This window comes from Sinocyclocheilus anshuiensis, unplaced genomic scaffold, assembly GCF_001515605.1.
Source record: "Sinocyclocheilus anshuiensis isolate Anshui unplaced genomic scaffold, SAMN03320099.WGS_v1.1 scaffold78, whole genome shotgun sequence".
Lineage (NCBI taxonomy): Eukaryota > Metazoa > Chordata > Actinopteri > Cypriniformes > Cyprinidae > Sinocyclocheilus > Sinocyclocheilus anshuiensis.
This window is the reverse complement of record NW_015544250.1, coordinates 2,916,389-2,930,878: the sequence shown is the minus strand read 5'-3', so window position 1 is coordinate 2,930,878 and position 14,490 is coordinate 2,916,389. Positions and strand designations below refer to the sequence as shown.

At 35.1% G+C, this 14,490-nt stretch overlaps 2 protein-coding genes across 3 annotated transcripts in view; one reads left to right on the top strand and one right to left on the bottom strand.

Annotated features, from left to right (window-relative positions):
- Positions 1-9,276: 9,276 nt before the first annotated feature.
- LOC107697861 (transmembrane protein 18-like) lies at positions 9,277-10,960 on the bottom strand. The gene is made up of 5 exons (XM_016498711.1): positions 10,610-10,960; positions 10,326-10,443; positions 10,070-10,124; positions 9,891-9,984; positions 9,277-9,765 (listed from the first exon to the last, which is right to left on the bottom strand). Exons 1-5 carry the CDS (start codon positions 10,700-10,702, stop codon positions 9,670-9,672), a joined length of 456 nt encoding a protein of 151 aa, XP_016354197.1. The 5' UTR covers positions 10,703-10,960; the 3' UTR covers positions 9,277-9,669.
- A 1,632-nt stretch (positions 10,961-12,592) lies between these two features.
- The window catches only part of ccnt1 (cyclin T1), a 16,189-nt gene continuing 14,291 nt past the window's right edge, over positions 12,593-14,490 (top strand). For both annotated transcript variants that reach the window (XM_016498834.1, XM_016498833.1), the window contains exons 1-3: positions 12,593-12,809; positions 13,626-13,707; positions 13,815-13,943. In XM_016498834.1, the coding sequence (XP_016354320.1) occupies positions 12,640-12,809; positions 13,626-13,707; positions 13,815-13,943 (381 nt within the window). In that variant the 5' untranslated portion in view covers positions 12,593-12,639. The remainder of the gene's footprint in view (positions 12,810-13,625; positions 13,708-13,814; positions 13,944-14,490) is intronic.

Below are 14,490 nucleotides of genomic sequence, written 5' to 3'. Positions count from 1 at the left end.
TGTATATATATATATATATATATATATAAATATAAATATAAATATATTTATTATAACCTGGACAAGACAGCAACACAACTCACGTGGGTTTAACAGATAACATACATACATACATATGCACACAAGCAAGTTAAATCAAATTTCAAATAATAAAATATACAATGAAAAAAGGATATCAATACATAACATAATGAAAGTCCTTCAATTGATTGTTGACAAATGTTTCAAGGACTTTGGCCAGGACAGACAGCTTGGAAATGGGCCAGTAATTATTTGGGAGTGTAGGATCTCCACCTTTAAAAAGGGGAAGAACAAAAGCGGATTTCCATATAAGTGGAATTTCATTGAAGACAAGAGAAAGTTTTTGATTGCAATTGGTGAAAAGTTGAATGATTGACTAGACAGGAAAATCTCTAACTGAACAATAGACGGGTTCACATGAGCACCATTAATTGAATCAAACAAAAAGCCAGAAGCTACGAAGTGTTCATTTAAACAATTAAGCATTTTTACTTTATCAATGATTGTATGAGAGCCCTTCATAATACATGATGGAATTTCTATAATTTATTATTTTCAGTTAATGATTTAACAGTTTTCCAAAATTTTGATGAATTGTTTAGATAATTTGATGTTTGTATGTTTGCTTTTCTGACTGCAACTGTGCATGTGTTGGGCAGTCGTCTGAAATCAAGCCAATCTAAATTTAAATCTGTTTTCCTAGCTTTTGCCCATGCCAGGTTGCGCTTGTGAAGCATATTTGATAAGAGAGGAGAAAACCATGCATTATTCCGACCCTTCACCCTGTACCTTTTGAAGGGGGCATGTTCGTCGACTAAAGCAGAAAAACTAACATAAAAGAATTCCCAGGCTATTTCAAGGTCAGGAATTAACTTAATTTGTTCCCACTCCAAATTATTCAAATCATATAGGAACCTTTGTTATGAGAAATGTTTCATGTCACGCTTGGTTATGATGCGTGGTTTGGTTTTAGGAATTTTTGTTTCTAACCTTTGCGATGACACAGTGGTCACTGATGTCATTCGCAAATATGGACACAGTTGAATGCTTGTGCAGAACATTTGTTCAAATTAAATCAATTAGGGATGATTTTTCTGGACATTTTGGATTTGGTCTAGTGGGACTGTCAACAATCTGAAAAAAGATTCAATGCATTGCAGTAGGTTTTAAATTCATCAGTTGGTGAATGCAACAAATTCCAATTTAAGTCACCAAAAACTATCACATTTTTTGCATCAAGATCTGAAAAGAACTGGAATAAAGAAGGAAGTGCACTACTATCAGCAGATGGTGTCCTATAGCAGCCAACAACCGTTATGCTGAGAAATTTAGAGAACTCAAGATTGAGAGCTAAAAATTCAAATTGTTACTCACCGATTTAGAAAGAAATACTTTAACATGAAACCTTTATATATATATATATATATATATATATATATGAAACCCTAAAAGTATTCAATTAGTTCTTCTGTCATTTATGTAGCTCTCAGTGCACTGCACCATGTCCTGTTGAAAACATGTTCGGAGTAAGGGGAAATGTTGTGTTTATCAGGTCATGTATTTTTCATTCATGTTAAATACATTATTAATGCTCTCATAACATTTACCCTACTTCCTGAACCACTGTTTTATTTTTCAACCCTGTTTTCACATTAATTAAAGATTTTGTTTTATTTTTGCATCAACGCAGCCTGCTTCTGTCATAACATTAAAGCCCAGTTCCACATGATGAAGATGTTGCACAGACCCTGTGATCATTTCAGTCATTATTGATATGTAGATTGGCTGACCAGTCAGATGGGGAGCTACTGAAAACATAAACAGCTTAGATTTATTGATTGATAGCATCGAGAAATGTGGATTTTCAACCATACTAAATGATGTGAATGATTTTCAGTGTGTGTTCACTAGATTACCTCATATGGTCTTGATAACTTCTCGACATTGAAAATGATTTAGACATCTCTATATCCGCAAAGGGCTCAGGTCTGAAGAAATATGAGCAGATAAAGCTTAAACAATCAGACAGTGGGTTTTTAACACTCACTATATTATACACTCAAATCCTTGGCTAGCCATGTTTTCCTCAAAGTCCAAGCAAATTAATTGCTTGTTTGAATGATGACAGACATTCAAAGTACTTGGATGGAAAATCATACTTTTTTTTTTTTTTTTTACATTTAGAACACTTTTTTCAAACTTTACAACAGTTTTTCCAGATTTTTGATGCTAAAGACCCCCAAATAAGATAGTCTACTTGTGAGGGATCCCCTTGTTAAAATATAAAAGCATCTATATATCTGAATGCATCAAGATCAAATTATACTGCATGGAACAGATTTGGAGATTTGGAGAAATGTAGCATTACATCACTTGCTCACCAGTGGATCCTCCGCAGTGAATGGGTGCCGACAGAATTTGACTGTTTTTACTTGTAAACGGTGCTTGATCTGTGCATATTTCTCTCCTGATTCAGATTAGACAACTTTTTCACTGGAGAAAGCAATATAATAGTTGAGAACTCATATTATGACCAAAAGCAAAGATTTAAAGTTAAATGCCTTAAAGATGGATTTGTTTCTTACAAACACACTGCTTTTTACTTCACAAAACATTAATTGATGGACTGGTGTTGTGTGGATTATTTGTGGATTATTGTGATGTTTTTATCAGCTGTTTGGACTCTCATTCTGACGGCACCCATTCACTGCAGAGGATCCATTGGTGAGCAAGTGATGTAATGCTACATTTCTCCAAATTTGTTCTGATGATGAAACAAACTCATCTACATCTTTGAACGCCTGAGGGTGAGTATATTTTTAGCAAATTTTCATTTTTGGGTGAAATATTCCTTTAAGAGACAGCACATAGTTTTCTCTTTATTAAATAACTGTCTTTTATAATTGTAATTATTAACAAAAACTATCTAGAAAATATTTCCTGTATTAAATGACTGTGTATTTTTTTTGTCTACCCATAATGTTAAATGTATACACATATTTACACAATTTTTTTTTGCTATTTTGTTTTCTTTAAAACCATAGTTGGCACCTGTTGCTGCTCAGCACATCTGTCAATCCCTCTCCTTTTCTCTCTCATCTAATTTTTGTGGACTTTTTTTGTCTCTCTATTAGAAATACATCTGTAGCGTAGGATGATAATCTGTTATAATGACAGCACGCTTTGCTCTTCGGGTTGAATGGAGACCCATCTTGTCTTACTTGTTTGAACAACGCAAGTGTGTACATGTGCGTCCTTGTGTATTGTTGCACAGAAGCAGTGTCATTAGCATCCATTCTTAAGCCTTTAAAGTGCAAATGGAGACACCCATTAAAATGTTCTCCTCAAAGATATCACACACGCAGTCAGCCTACACACAATGCCGTCCCATCAGAGAGAATCCTCTGCCATCTCTAATGATGCTTTCTGGGGGTTGGAAGACACTCTGCCCTTTAACATGATGCAGGGCAGAGAAAGAGATAGATAGTAGGGAGGAGTGGGAGAGAAGGTCTAACCGTAGGTCATCGAGTGGCCAGATTTTTGGAAAAAGACAGACACACCCACCTTCTTCCCTCCCATCTGCTCAAAAGCAGAGGATGCTTCACACACACCCATGTCAACCGCATGTTTTCCTGATAAAAAACAACATTGGAACTGTCTTTGCTGGCTTGGGGAGACAAAACAGAGAAAAACAAGTGGTAGATATCTGTTTGGCTCTGGAATGTTCTGTTTCGTCCTCCCTAAAAGAAAATAAATCCTTTTATAGCCTCTCCCAAAGTTAAGTAAAGTTTCCACATAAAAGGACAACGATACATGAGACCCCCTCTTCTGCAAACGTTAATGGCCCCCAAAATCCATTTTGCAGAGTTTTAGTCTCTTTTTTTTAGTCACATACACTACCCTTCGAACGTTTGGGGTCTGTAAGATTTGTGGTTAGATAAGAAGTCTGCATTTACTTGTTGAAACAGTTGTGCTGTGTAATTTTATTTGTGGAAACCATGATACTTTTTTTGATGAATAAAAAGTTCAAAGGAAGAGCATTTATTGGAAATATAAATATTTTGTAACATTATAAGTTGCTTTACTGTCACTTTTGATCAGTTTTATGGATCCTAGCTGAATAAAAGGATAGATTTCTTTCAAAAAAACAAAAAAACCTTTGAACGGTAAACTGTGATAAAGTTCCTGGCATACATGAATCGTACCTTGTCATATCCACTTGTGCAATCCATTATATTTCATATCATTTTTATTTTTCATATTTAAAAGTCCTGTATTATGCATACCTCATTCCATATACTCATTCTTCTTAACACATCTCTACATATATGTATTATTGCATTTATATTTTTCTCTCAATTTTTTTTAGTACATGCAAGACTTCATGAAAATATACTACCGCACAATAAGTTGATCATTAATATATTTTTTTAATAAATTCAAACTTTTATTCAGCAAGCAAGCATTAAATTGATCAAAAGTGACAGTACAGACATATATAACATTGGGGAAAAAAACTATTTCAAATAAATGCTGTTCTTTTGAACTTTCTATTCATCAAAAAAAATTATGGAAAAAAAAATATCACAGTTTCCACAAAAATATTAAGCAGCAAAACTGTTTTCAACATTGATAACAATAAGAAATGTTTATTACTGTCTATTACATGGGAAGTGACTCACGTTTTCTTCAGAAAATGTAAAGCTCTAGCTGTAGTGACAGCGTATCCTGTTTGATGGTGTCATGACATTACAATGCACTTCACAGCAACAATTCAATGAAATAAAATGTGACTCGATACAATTCATGCTGAGAACAACCTGTCTGCCTTATCTGTAATATCTCTATATAATGGCTAACCTCCTTTGCTTGTAATGTGACTATATCCATTCATACATCCATCTATCCATTTTTTAGTCATCAGCCTCAGAATTCAAATAAATTCCTGCTTTCTGGAAGATCAGGGAGTATTTGTAATCACTGTCATCATTTCCTATAAGTCAACATATCCCTTACATTACGATAAGTGCTGTGCGGCAGCGCAGTTCCTGTTAGTACCATGGTACTTCCTTGATTATTAGTGAAGATCAGATATTCTGTAGCCAGGCATCAGGAACCTTGACATAAACGCTGCCAGTCAAACCAATATTACGCAACAATGGTGTTTGTGATGCTTTCAAGGAAACCATTAATAGGTTTTCTGACGTCTAGATAGCACGTGTGTGTGTGTGTGTGTGTGTGTGCCTTCTCCGGTTTCTCTGGAAGAAGTGCACTAACATGATGGGAAAACATAGCGCTTGGGTCACATGACTGGGCGGAAGTGTGATGCAGTCAACGTCAGGGATGCTGGGAAAAGCAAAAGACCTCTGATTAGCTCTTATAGGACCTCCTAGACAGGCAGCATCACTGCCCTACTGAGCTGATAGACTTCAGCTGAACCATCCCACAAGCGATCAATAGCAGTGATACGTTTACAGTAAACCATAAGGCATAAAGACAGAAACTTGTTTTTTTTTGCTCTTTCTGTAAACATTTACATGAATCTGACCATTTGTACAATTCTCTGTACTCAATTTTATTCGTAGACACTCACCAGAAAGGTATTTTAACCAATGCTGAACGTTTTAAAACACTGAGTAGGGTGTTGTTTATGTGACACATCACAGCCATGATTTGCTACTTGCTAATACTAGTCTGAGGCAGGTGGCACAAGCAGGAGGGAAATTTTCTGCTGAAAAATAGCTTAAGCTGGTTTGCAAGTCTTAGTTTCTGTACCTGGTCAGACTGGTTTATTGGCTGGTTTTATAGGGGTTTGGACACTTTTGAGCTGGTCAGAGACCAGCAAATTATGCAAGACTGGCTTGGTTTATGGAAATGCATTAGTTGATTAAAGGCTAATAATTAAATACTAAAAATGTAATGGCTAAATAAATAAAGATTAATACATGAATGAATAAAATTAAAGGCTAAATATGATATTTTTTTATTTGTTTACCTGCATGTCATATGACCATTAACTGACATCAGAAAAACTGCGATTGTGTTGTTAATTTATAGAAATATTAACTTTAATGACACAGGATTTGCAAGCCATTCATTGTCACCCTGAGAAAAGGTGTGGAGATGGAAGGAAAATGAAGGAGGAATGTGAGAATATTTTTTCTCTCTTTGTATTCTGTTTATTAATATTTAATGTTAATAATATTTAGTCACTTTAGCGGGAGGGACAGACACTCTCTAATGTAAAATCTATTTTAAACCAACCTAAGCTGGTTTGCTGGTCTAAGTTAGTCTCCCTACCTGATCAGAGTGGTCTGTTGGTTGGTTTTATAGTGGTTTGGGCACTTTTGAGCTGGTCGGGGTCAGATAGACCATAAGACCAGCAAAATAGGTTGAGCTGGCTTAGGCTATACATTAGGATAGCGTTTCCCACACTGGGGTTTGTGAGTTCATGAAAAGCTAATTAATTAAAGAATTTTAAAAAGTATGAAATAAAATGTATAAGTAATTTTTAAATTAAAACAACTAATAAAAAAGATGAAATAATATATTTGCTTACCTGCATGTCATGTGACCAATAACCGTCATTAAGCGTGAACATGTGAATGGGTCGGGGTGCTTCAAGTAAATATTTTAGGTTAAAAGCTGACAAAAAAAAAAGGTTGGGAAACCCTTCATTAGCTAAAAGGTATGAACTGGATATGAACAGAACCACAAAACTTGCCATCTAATAAAGTATTACAGGTGAACACTTTTTAACTTAAATGTTCCTGATCCACCAGTGAGCATGTGGCACTGAATGTGGCATTAATGTTACACAATTTATCCAGGATTTGAACTTTTTTTCTGTCATCCTGGGGAGGCTGAAGGAAAGTGGAAAGTGAGAATATTTATTCTTTCTTTGTAGTTTTAACTTGCCTTCTTGGCGATGGTGAGGGCCAGGAGTTTGTAGTTGGATAGTTTGCAGATGCTGCATGTGAGACCCTTTAAAACAGAGTAATCCACAGCTGCGGAGAAGCTTGGTGAGAAAATTTTGTATCATCACCATGTTTGAATGAAGCATACGATAATAGTTGTACATTACAATAGAACCTAAATATACATTACATCTAAATGTTATTATACACTTTTATTTTTTAGACTTTTATTGTTTATGAGACTTAATGTTTTTTTCTCTCGTTTTCTGGTAAATATAGCTCCTCAATAATGGTTGAAGACTAATATCTTGTTGATTTAATAGTTTTGGCTCATTTTCGTACCATGAAGGTATTGAAATGAAAGGATGTTCTAAACAAAGCAACAGGAGGTTTCACTCATGTCAGGAAACCACAAATCCTCGGACATCCTAAAACTCATTTATCATCCTCTTAAGTGCACAGAAAACAGGCCTTTGACATCTCAGCACTCCCCAGAAAGCAGAATGCTTTCCAAGAAAGCACAAAGCACCTATTTCAGATGGTTCCTGTGTAACATGGTTCTCGTGCTTTGGCTATAGAATTGGCATGAAGACCAAATGAAAACTCACATAGAACAGAAATGCTGGGCCAAAGCCTGGCTTCACCACAGCTAACTCACATTGAAACAGATGAACATTCAGTCTCAACTCTCAAGACCCTTGAGGAGGATTGTTAGCATTACAACTTTCCAGAAAAAAAATATCATGTAACATCACACATCACACCGATATGAAACAGAATACATTTTGGAATCCACAGCTGGATTTCGGCTCCTTACACTTTCCCGTAGAGACAAAAAATGAGTGAAGAATGAAGAATGAAAAGTCAGTAATCCTGTGAAATATGATTTCATTTTACGGACTCGGGGGGACGGTAGAGACTTTGAAGTTTTGCCACTGTTGGTTTTAGGTTGAGATCTCAAGACTGCGTAAGTGAAGCATGACACGTGATAGTCGCAATCTAAATCAACATCATTGCACATAAAAAAATCTAAATCTTCTTGAGGCCAGATGATTTTCATAATGATTAGCTTTGCATTTTGAGCATCACCTCAATTAATTGTATAATCCTGAGCTCTTCAAAGCTGCTTGTAATAGTCCAATTATGCACGCATGCATGTGACTCTGAACATATTGGGTGCACTGCAACATTTATGGACTACACGAAACCCTGGGGAATTGGTGTATTGCCCCCTCTACTGGTTAAAGGAAGATATTTTGTTTAAAAAAATCATCTCTTTTCCTTTTTACTAATCTAATACTTTCTTTTTCATTGCAAATGATATTATCTGCATAATAATTTGTGTGAAAGTTAACTATTTTAATGTATATATATTAACATTAAAATATTAAAGGAATAGTTGACAAATGAAAATTTGTTGAAAATGTACTCATCCTCAAGCTTTGCAAGATGTAGATGAGTTTGTTTCTTCATTGGAACAGATTTGGAGAAAAGTAGCATTCGATCACTTGCTCACCAATGAATCCTCTGCAGTGAATGGGTGCCGTCAGAATGAGAGTCCAAACAGCTGATAAAAACATCACAATAATCCACAAGTAATCCACACGACTCCAGTCCATCAATTAACATCTTGTAAAGAGAAAAGCTGCGTGTTTGTAAGAAACAAATCGATCATTAAGACGTTTTTAACTTCAAACTGTTGCTTCTGGTTAAAATGAGTCCTCTATCCATATGTTACCTCCAGTAAAAAAAACTTATGTCTATTCTGAATCAGGAAATGTGCACAGATCAAGCACTCTTCATAAATTAAAACAATATGTCGGTGGGTTTTGATGTGAGAGGACAACAGGAGATGGACTTTTTCACTGAAGAAAGCATCATTATGGACATGTATTTTAGCTGAAAGCAATGGTTTGAAGTTAAAACGCATTAATGATGAACTTGTTTCTTACAAACAAGCAACTTAGCACAAGATGTTAATTGATGGACTGGAGTCGTGTGGATTACTTGTGGATTATTGTGATGTTTTTATCAGCTGTTTGGACTCTCATTCTGACGGCACTCATTCACTGCAGAGGATCCATTGCTGAGCAAGTGATATAATGCTAAATTTCTTCGTATCTGTTCCGATGAAGAAACAAAATCATCTACATCTTGGAAAGTCTGAGGGTGAGTAGATTTTTAGCAAAGATTAATTTTTGGGTTAACTATTCCTTTAATCTTCATATTACATATAATTAATCAAAATAAAAAAACTTTTGTTTATTTGAAGGTTTAAATAAATTAATTTTCAATGTGGTCTTAAGACTTATGGAGTTTTGCATCTCAGTCTTTGATGTAACATTGAAATAAATTCACAATGATATCTATAAAAAAAAAAAACATTAAATTTTTTGGCATAAATACACAATTTACATGTTCGACACTCAAAAACAGGGTTTTATCAATTCAAAGTTAACAACAGACAAATAAGCAATATTGAGCTCTGGAATGGTCAATATGTACACAAAGCAGTTGCATAATACAGTTGATGGCTTTTTCCAACAGATTCGATAAAATTGTGTATCTGCTAGCAGGTGGAGTAATCGTCCATCAGCAATCTGAAATAACACTTAAGAACCTTCACACCACATTTTCTAATGATCACCCCATGCTAAACAGTATTTTCTTTTACTATATCTGCCCTCCACCACTGCACATTATGAAATGGAGCACATCCGGTTCACGTCGTCTATTGCATTTTCTTGTTCTCTCTGGCTGCTTTTCTTTTTAACTGCAGTATCTTCAATTCTGTCATGGTTGAGAAGGTCCTCCACACCCACACAGCCTAAAACACAAAGACTGAGTTTAAATCAAAGGTGAAATCTTAACATACTCTGTCAAATTAATCAGATGAAATGCATATTTTAGTATTATATATAAAGAAGACTATTCTAAAAAGGAAAAACTTACCACAATAATAACAGTGTTGAGCATGAGCGGGACTGAGTATACTAGTGATATGAACATTCCTTTTGAATCAAAGTATTGGAACTTTGAAAAAGACCTAAAAACAAAATGCAGTCACATGAAGTATAACAACAAAATAAACATAAAATCATAACAGGGCGTTATGGTGGGGATATAATCACCTCCAATTCATTGCTGCCAGCTCGTTCAGGTATTCTGCGCTGTAAACCATTGCAACTGCAAAAGATGAAATACTATGTCATCTGGTAAATCTATAATTAACACGTTTATAATTAAATATAAATGATATTTAGAATGCCTTCACAATTCAGAAAACACATTGTGTTTGTTGTAATGTAATCTTCTCAGAAAATTAATGCTTTCCATTATAATTTTATACATTTACCCTGATAGCATTTTATTAACGCACAAACTCACCCATCAAGAGAAAATGACAGATCTGTAGACGGTAGCATTTGCAGGACAGAATGGTGAAAGCAAAACACAAGACATGAAAGGCCAGCAGACCCATCAGCCAGGGTTCAGACCAGTCAACCTGGAAACCAGATCACAAGATTATTACTAGTTCTTCCTAGGTACAAAAAAATACGTTTTCTTCACTTAATCCACGTGGCCTCGGCTGTACTGAAAAATACCCAAGAAACTCTGGATTAGCTTTATGTGAACCATAAAAAGAGAATGTAATGTTGCTTTAAACTTACAGACTGTAGAAAGCTCCATAATGATGTGATGCGAACATTGCTGAATCCATCGATTGGAATGGCGCTGATATTCTTAGCTTTGGACTCGGTCATTTTATTAGACTGCACGCCTCTGTATTAGCAGCTAAACCACACACGCAACATAAACACTTCCGCATTCGTCACGGTCTTTCTCTCTAAATTCACCAATGGATGGCGACATTAGTTGATGCTGAAGTGCAGGTTATTGTTGTTTCATATTCATTATTATTACTCATACTAAATTTTAAGAGTGGGTTTGAAATGAAAATAGAATGTTTTAAATTCCCGCATCGGGTTAAAAGGAACAAAATTGCGACAAATAAATGAAAGAAGATGTGTAGCAATGGGAAATTCAAAATAAAAGTCACATGGAAACCTGTATTTATAACAAGGCTGGACGGCATGGTGATACTCAACCTACTTACAAACTTTAAACGGCAAGAATGTATGATTATTACACATAAACAGTTACAGCAAATGGTACAATTAAATGTCAAAGAAAATTTAAATACAGCCAACCCTCTACATTGCGAGTAAATCAATCTTACTCTGGGCGACTAAATGATGTCTAATATTAGCCAATTGCTAATAAATTCTCCAATGGCTAATAAATTCTCAGATTTTACTCGCCAGTGTGTGAGTTGGAGGTTAATTGTAGCACAGATATATTTTCACTTATATATATTTATTTAATTATTATTTTTTTTATTAGTCTGGCGAGTAAACAAACAAATTTACTAGCCAATGGCGATTCAATTGCCAAGGTGTTCGTAGAGGGCTGACAGCTGGTATATTTGTATATATTTCAATATATCTGATACAATATCCAAACGCCCTATCAGAATTATGCTGGAATATTGTTGGATTTTGTTGAAAAAATATAATTTATTGTAAATGTAATTTATAATGTAATGTATTATAATATTTATAATCGTAATAATTTTGTACTCAGTAATATGAATGATGTGTGTGTGTGTGTGTGTGTGTGTGTGTGTGTGTGTTTGGAAAGTTATAATTCATTCTTTTGAGACTGTGCTGATATTTTTATGATTTATTTATTTATTATTTTATTTCATTTTATTATTTTATAATTTACTAGTTTTTAAAAGCTTAAAACCAGCTAAAACTAGAAAAGACTAGTCTTAAAGGGACTTTGGTGTCCATGCTCCTTTTATAATGTTGAATAAGTTGATTGTAAATTGAATGCCGTCTTATAATATTTTTGGTTATTAAAAAAGATGAAAAATTATTTTTGTGAATAACTTCTTTTGTTTGATATTCTATTTTTTAATATTTAATTCGTTTCAAAGTTGTGTGCTCGATTGTTTGTTAATTATCTGTTTTGTTGTTGTTGTTGTTTTTAAGAAAAGCACTTCATTTGTTAAAACCAACCTGAATCTAAAATGATTTTGCATTCATGTATAATTTATGTCTTTATGTATAATTTACATTTCTTGAAATATCATATCCTTATATCTTGGTATCTCTAGTGTTGTAATGGGCATTTAAAAACAATTATTAAACAACAAAAATTATTAATTGTAATTTATGGATGCATTTGGAGTCGAAATAAAGATAATTTTGTGTCCGTGTAACACAATTCAGTTCTGAACGGGTTAAAGGGATAGTTCACCCAAAAATGAAATCGGTTTCTGGCACAAACCGATCGTTTCGTGTCTTAGGACATCAATGTGTTGTCACGAGCCGCAGGGTTTAATTTGGATTTGTCTGTGCATGTTTTTTTTACTCTCATAGATTTTGTTACCATTGCCATGCATTATACGACTGATAGACTGCAACGGTTGGAGTTAAAAATCATCATATGTGTTCTACTGAAGAAACAAAGTCACCTACATCTTGGATGCCCTGGGGGTAGCAGATAAACATCAAATTTTCATTTTTGGGTGAACTATCCCTTTAAGGTCAAACGATACCGCAGTCGCATTCCAGCCGGCGATGACGCGCTTCCTGTGACGCAGTGAGATTTTAAAACATTGTCCTTCTCAGTAATGGCGGCTTCGTTCCCTTCGCTTTCGCTAAATAACAATAAATGGTACTTCACGCGCGAACAAATCGAAAACAGCCCATCTCGCCGAGCGGGACTTGATCCCGACAAAGAGCTCTCGTACCGACAGCAAGCTGCTAATCTGCTGCAGGACATGGGACAGCGGCTCAACGTGTATCTTTTTTCAGTTTGTGAGGCGTCGTTCTCGGCAGCTGCTCAGAGGAGACTGACGCCGGTTCAGGCGGCTTGTGTGGTGTTGTGTTTCAGCATTATAATGACCTGAAACAGCTCTACCAGTAAACACGCCTGTTGTATTGTGAAACTTGTGGATTAAGACGAACGGAATAAAAGATCTATGTCCCCGTTTTGTGTTTTTTTTTGGTTTAGTTAAGGCCATAGGGCCTAGCTGGAGGTGTCTTTCCTACTGAACAATAGCGCAGCCGGTGTCACTGCCATTCCCACTCTCTACAATTTTCTTCATTATACCATTTGTTTACACTTTAGTGTTAGATTTATATGATATTTATGCCATTCCAAACATATATCCGTTAGTATTATTTAAACATATCTTGACTTGCCCTGCATGAGAGAAGTTCTAATACTGTAATAGAATATATAACGTTAGTAATAGGAAGTTATTCGGTTTTATTTTAGGTTAATGATGTTCCATAGATTAAAGGAAAGTAGTTGAATTGTTTTTCCTTTGGTAGGAACATGTGCTTTCACTTTTACATTTGAATAGTGGTGCTAATGTGTCTAAAATTAAATGATAGTACCTCTAGTGAACTACAATACAAGAATTTAATGAAAATATGAATCTGTGATTGACAAGCCCAGCATATTGCTCAAGAAATTTTGGCTGGACATGCTCTCCTAAATATCAATACTAGTTATGATCCTTTTGAAATACTGAGGTTGTTGAGTTGAGCAGTTGTGCTGTTTTTCTTAAATGCTTTTAGTGTGTTACAATCCTTAACTTTGAACTATTAGGTCTCAACTTACAATTAACACTGCCATTGTGTATATGCATCGGTTCTACATGATCCAGTCCTTCACTCGCTTCCACCGTAATGTATGTGCTTTATTCTTCCACAAGCTTTTTATAAGAACCTCCATTAAAAACAGCTGGCTGCATTGGACGGGACTCTAACCTCTCTGCTTCTGTCATGTGCTGCACAGGTGATTGCTCCTGCAGCTCTCTTTTTAGCCGCGAAAGTGGAAGAACAGCCCCGCAAGCTAGAGCATGTGATTAAGGTGACCCATGCATGTCTCAATCCTCAGGACCCGTCACCAGACATCAGGAGTGATGTAAGTAATGATAGTATCTATGTGACATGGCCTTCAAACCATCTGTGAGAGTCACATTTGTTTAAATGGAACGTATTAGAGTAATATTAAGTTTTTCTTGACCATATTTTACTTTACTTTTTTTTTTTTTTTTGTGTTAACTATTTCTTAAAGGGATAGTTCACCTAAAATCTGGTGGAAAGAGTACTAAAAAATTGTACTTAAGTAAAGGTATTGCTACTTAAGGAATAAATTACTTGAGTACAAGTAAAAGTACTGAAAAATAATATAACTCAAGTAAGAGTACAAAAGTAGTTTGCTGAAAAACTAAAGTTACTGTTAGTGTTGTCACGGTACCAAAATTTCAGTATTCGGTACCTGGGTCACCATACTTGGCCACATGTCACTTCACTCCTTTCACTTCACTTTAGCCGTTATGCTTTTTCGGCTAATGGTTGCAGGCTTGCCTTCTAGTGGCTTTTTTAAAATTTTTTATTATTATACAGAACAAAATATACAGCATTTTACAAAAACATGCCAGAGTGTACAAACCATTGATTCATTAAAG